The following is a 6,089-nucleotide window of genomic DNA, read 5'->3' as shown; positions in this document are numbered from 1 at the left end:
ATTGTCAGGAGCTGGACCTTCTGGGGCACAGCAAGGCATAAAGCTTCATCTAGACCTTCTGAAGCCATGTCTGCATTTATTTTTGATGACTCTCCATGTAATATTTATCATAGAGAAATATTAGATCGCCTATATCCCTCCCTTCAGATAGAAATACTAGAATATCCCCATGAATTTAGCATTTTCTGGACACAGCAAGCTCTTGTAGAACTGCATGGGGAGAGCACATTTCAGTAGATATCACGTCATATTTAATCCATCCTAATCTGAGTAAATAATGTTATGGAAACCTCAGATCTTGCATAATCTAGTGTGCAGGGTACATGTATGACCTCGTTACCATTGTCGGCCTGTAGATGGCAGCAGACTCCCTTGCAGCTGGTGCTGCTGTCCAGGGTCCTGGAGCTGAATTCCTGTAGCAGCAGCAAGTGACTATAGGTTTAGCTCATAGTCAGAAATGAAGACATGGAGATAGGTATAGGGGTGCAGAGTGAGGACTCCTGCAAATATTGGAAGCTAACTATTGCCTAGCTGCTAGTATTAGGGGAAGGGTTTGCATACTGTAGGTGTAAACTTTCTGCATGCTCGGCTTATAGCATGGGCAGAGGGAGCAGAGACCAGTGCAGAACTCCAGAGCTCCGCCTGTAAAACACAATAGCAGCACAGCTGAGGGGGGCACACTCCCACCACAGTAAGCTCTTGCATGAAAGGAGAGCTGGATGTCATCTGCTTCGGAAGCAATGTGATCCTGGTGGCCGGCGCACCCCATAACTGCTGAACTGTGCTCTGTACTCACATCCCAACTCTTTTCCTGTCGCCAATGATTCTCCGAAGCAAGAAACGCAGACTGGAGTGGTACCCATCACCTCTGAAACTATGGAGTGAAGAAGACTAGGACCACCAGGGCATCATCTCCTCAGTTTTGGGATGGATGCTTTTAATAACACAACCTCCTCCTCCTCCGACTACTCTTTGGAGAAGGGGAACGGGACTAAGTTTGAGGAGGTTGCCCTCAGCTACCAGATCGTTACTTCTCTCTTCTTGGGGACCCTAATATTATGTGCAATTTTTGGCAATGCTTGTGTGATCGCAGCCATAGCCTTGGAGAGGACTCTTCAGACGGTGGCTAACTATCTCATAGGCTCCCTAGCTGTCACCGACTTGATGGTCTCAGTTTTGGTGTTACCCATGGCAGCTCTCTACCAGGTACTGAACAAGTGGACACTGGGACAGGTAACCTGCGATATTTTTATCTCTTTAGACGTTTTGTGTTGTACCTCTTCCATCCTCCATCTGTGTGCGATAGCATTGGACAGATATTGGGCGATCACAGATCCCATAGACTATGTGAACAAGCGGACTCCTAGAAGAGCTGCAATTCTTATAAGTCTGACATGGGCTATAGGCTTTTCCATATCCATCCCACCGATGCTGGGGTGGAGGACACCTGAAGACAGGTCTGATCCAGATGCTTGTAAGATCAGTGAAGACCCTGGTTACACCATCTACTCCACATTTGGTGCATTCTACATCCCTCTTATCCTCATGTTGATACTGTATGGCAGGATATTTAAAGCAGCCAGGTTCAGAATCAGAAAAACTGTGAAAAAAACTGAAAAAAAGAAAGTGGCTGATACTAATCTGTCCATCTCCCCATCCACCATCCAGAGGAAAAGCAACGGGGAACCCAGCAAGAACTGGAAGAGAAGTGTAGAGCCCAAACCCAGCACTTGTGTGAATGGGGCAGTAAGGCATGGGGAGGATGGTGCTGCCCTGGAGATCATAGAGGTTCACCATTGTGTCAACTCCAAAAATCACCTGGCTCTGCCAAACCACTCAAGTGACACCCAATCTCCTCCATGCTTTGAAAAGAAGAATGACAAAAGCACAGATGCCAAAAGGAAGGTGGCACTAGCCAGGGAGAGGAAGACTGTGAAAACTTTAGGTATTATCATGGGCACCTTTATTTTTTGCTGGTTACCCTTCTTCATTGTTGCCCTGGTTTTGCCCTTTTGTGAATCCTGCCACATGCCACACTTGCTCTATGACATTATAAACTGGCTAGGCTACTCAAACTCTCTCCTTAACCCCATCATATACGCTTATTTTAATAAAGATTTCCAAAGTGCATTTAAGAAAATCATCAAGTGCAAATTCTGTAGACAATGAGAAGAGGTCTCCCCCTCTACCCCCCTCTCTTTGGTTGCCTGCCTTGTTTCGTGTCCAAGCCCATTGGTTTCATTTTTTATTATGCTTGATGACATGTCCTAATAAGGGTTAATGGGCTCTGGCACTTGTGTGGACCAAGACTCCTAAAACTCCATCTTCGTTCAATGGCTGCCATTATTTCAATGTGAAATATGTAGACTGTATATAGATATATATTGGATATTTTTTCATGGCCACTGATGGCAGTGGAGTCATTTTGACTTAAGTCTTCTATTTGCACAGACCAAGGGGCTGACAAACTGTTGGTTACTGTTAATGTGAATTGTACCCAGCAGCTGAGTGTACACTGGTAGTGGCACACAGCTGCTACTATGTAACAACTTTATTTTCTTTCCCACTCAGTTGCATTTTGAGGGGGTGATGGGCTTTGTACTTGTAAATCTTTAAATACAAGTCCCATCCCCCACCTCAATTCTTCTAATAAACCGTCCTATGCATAAACTCGACTGTCGAAAAAATTCTTTCGAATGAAATAAGATTGTCTAACAAAACCAGAGAAACTCTAGAACAGTGAGTATTGTATGTAGACATGTAACTATGGCCTGAATGTACAGTATTAAATTGCAATATTCGCTGGTGATCATACAATTCGCAAGTTTATTTGCCAATAAACTTTGCCTTGCAGTGCAAACCTAAAATGTCACTTGTCTTGTGTCATCCCCAAATATTGGTGAAACTATTCATGGGTTAGGGGGTTGGGCTGTGTCATGATGTGATAGTATTGCATGAGTACGTTGTGGAGTGTAGGACTACAGATGTAGCAGGGCTGAATTAGTCACTAGACTGGGATGCATTGGTTTTGCATTGTTCTCATGTAGTAATTGGATCTGCAATACCATATAAAATCAATCCAGCACTGCTACATAAGTACTTATATAGTAAAGTAAGAAAAGAACCTGCAGTGATATATAAATGCTCAGTCTGCTACATGTGTGTGTAAGTGCTTCTATAAGATCCTAGCAATGTAGTTATACAAGCTGCAGTAATATATACAATCTCAGCTCTGCTACATATGTATGTAAGTGCTTATATAAGATCCTAACAGTGCAGTACTGCAAGCTGCAGTAATATATACATTCTCAGCTCTGCTACATATGTATGTACAGTAAGTGCTTATATAAGATCCTAGCAGTGCAGTAATGCAAGCTGCAGTGATATATACATTCTCCGCTCTGCTACATTTATATGTGAGTGCTTATATAGAATACAAGCAATTCTATTTAGGTCAAAAGGGAAGCCATGTAAGTGTTAATGACAATCCTAGTACCTAGATTTTAGAGACTGAAGGAATGCTATACAGAATAGACTAATCACATTAACCCTCTGTGGTTCTGTTCTTAGTCGATGTTGTTGTTATGTTTATCTTTTCAAAATATTATGTTTTACTGTTCCAGTAGACAAGATACAAAGTATAAGCAGGATGTCATGTAACATGTTCAGTTTTTGGACCACATAGGTTCTTGTTCTGCTAGGATGGGGCTCCTCCATTGAAGTGTGGGGTAAGTAGATCATCTGCATGTCATCTGCTTGGTTTTAATAAATGTTTGGGTTGATGTTTTTGGGTTACATAACATGATTGCTAAATGAGCCTAATGTTGTTTCTCTCTGAAGTGTAGAAATAACCCTTTTTATGTATAAATATATAATGGGTCAGGGTCATAGGGGCACCTACAGTAAGAGTAGTGTCTATAACTCTAGGCATGTGTTACCTCTTTTGTTATAGACAAAATGGGAATAAGTAGCAACAGTGTAAGATGTCATGAATGATTTATATCGTAGACTATGTACTAAGTAGATCAAGGGTAATGTAAGTGGGTCAGTAATGCAGCAGGGGGGCAAGATGAGGACAGTCCATTCCTTCACTACTATATTTCATCTCACACTTACTGCCACTGTGTTCTTATCTCTGAGTAGATATTTATGTCATCTTCCTGCTAAGTCTATGGCACCAACATACCCTGCAGCTCCGTACAAAGAGTATCACTCAGTTATCCTCTGTGTCAATCACAGACACCAACACCAATTTTCTAGGATGGCAATTTATCAACTAGTATGTTTGGGTAAGGTAGGAGGAAGCAGGGACCCTGAGGAATGAACAGACAGATGTCCTTGGTTGTATTTTAACCATCCCGTTCCAACCACTGAGCCCTTTTTTCACTTGCTATAGATGTAGTAGGGATTAGTCTTTTAGATCTAGCAAGGATGAATTTGTCAACTGATACAACTCATTTCGACATCCCCTTTAATCCTTAACTTCTCTCGTAACATACTACACCTTAAAGGGAACCTGTCCCCAGATTTTACCCCATGAAAATAACAGCCTCCTAGGGTAGGGTGTGAAATTTCCTTTATAATTCCCTCTTTTATGTGAACTCTCACATGTTTACCTATAAAAATATATATGCAAATGAGCTATGAAGAGTCATATTTTGCATGAGATGAGTCAAGATTATGGTTGGAGGGGGAATGCCACTTCAGACGCCCCTGTGTTCGCTTCTATAGTACCTAGACACATGCTTTTGGTGTCATATTAAAAATAAGAACCTCTATTTACATTATAGGATATATAGGCAGTTATAAAAAAAAATGCGTTTGCAGCTCACATTTCCAACTATGTCTGAATCTCTGGTTCTGTAGCGATCTGACATGAGATTTGTACACAAACAGCATATTTTTAGGTATAATAATACCAAAGAAAGGCGCATCACAAGTGACTACCCACCTGTAGCCCTCAAACTTCACTCATCTCAGACAAAATATGACTCTTCTCTGCTCATTTTCACAGATTATTTTTCATAGGTATCTGACAAGATTTCACATAAAAAAGGGAATTGTAGAAAGGACATTTCATCTTCCACCTCTGATGACTGTGTTGCTTTAAAACATTACATGACAAATTCATCTCTGCCACGTCTGAACAATTTCCTCTATTTCTCCCCAACTCCATCTTCTCTCTTTAAAATGACTCACCCCTTCCACCTCCCGACATCCCTTTGTCATTTTTATAACCTCATCTCGGTCTTGAACACTCTCATTCCTTTTTTCTCTACTTGACTGATTCCCGTACTCAGCCAACTGTTCAGAATTAATCCGGAGAAGAAGTCTCCCCCAGTTCTTGAGAAAACTAAAATGTTTCCCGCTGTTTCTTTTCACTCTTTCTAGAATGTAATCAATACTTTTCTTGTAAGTTGAAAGAACCATGAGATTGTCTAACTCCTGGGAATCAATGATTGGTTCCCCCTCCCCCTCCCTTCGCGACAATACGAGTTTACAAGTCGCCCCCACACTTGAACAGTCCAAAAGACAACAGACAGTCACTTATACAAAGAAGGAAGCGTCGCAGCATCATCTATACCTGGAGCGTGACATTTGTGAATAGTGGTGTCACTTCTTGCAGATGATGGTTTCATTGACATTGATGGTTTTTAGATTATTATGTACTCAGCTGACGTCCCCATTCTTCCTCTTCTGATATGAGCCACCCACGATTTTACATACATTATGTATCATTGTTTTCTATCTCTATGTACAGTATAGTAAACTCCATACAATGTATATAGAGCATGACAGATAGCGCACTGGCTTTTCTTCCATGTCTTACAATGTAACCTAATATAATAAGGACATCATTCTCCTAAGTCTTATGCAACCGCTACACAGTGATCAGTCCTTCCTTCGCTTCTGTGATAATCTTACCCTGGCAACAGGAGAATACAGTATATACTGAGCACAGGCTGGCATCGCTGGTAAGGCATAGCAACGGAATCGCTGGCAGCAAAATGAGTCAAGTGGTTGCATGTTGTACATAAGAGAACTGGCATTTTCTATAGACTATAATTAAACACATGAAAAAGTATGAG

At 41.5% G+C, this 6,089-nt stretch overlaps 1 protein-coding gene across 1 annotated transcript; it reads left to right on the top strand.

Moving 5' to 3' along the window:
- Positions 1–328: 328 nt before the first annotated feature.
- HTR1A (5-hydroxytryptamine receptor 1A) lies at positions 329–2,990 on the top strand. The gene has a single exon (XM_072137075.1). The coding sequence runs from the start codon at positions 928–930 to the stop codon at positions 2,167–2,169; it is 1,242 nt and encodes a 413-aa protein (XP_071993176.1). The 5' UTR covers positions 329–927; the 3' UTR covers positions 2,170–2,990.
- The last annotated feature ends 3,099 nt before the right edge of the window (positions 2,991–6,089 follow it).

Source organism: Engystomops pustulosus, chromosome 1, assembly GCF_040894005.1.
Source record: "Engystomops pustulosus chromosome 1, aEngPut4.maternal, whole genome shotgun sequence".
In the NCBI taxonomy this organism is placed as follows: domain Eukaryota; kingdom Metazoa; phylum Chordata; class Amphibia; order Anura; family Leptodactylidae; genus Engystomops; species Engystomops pustulosus.
Note: the sequence above shows the minus strand (reverse complement) of the source record. Positions and strands in the feature narration are given on the sequence as shown.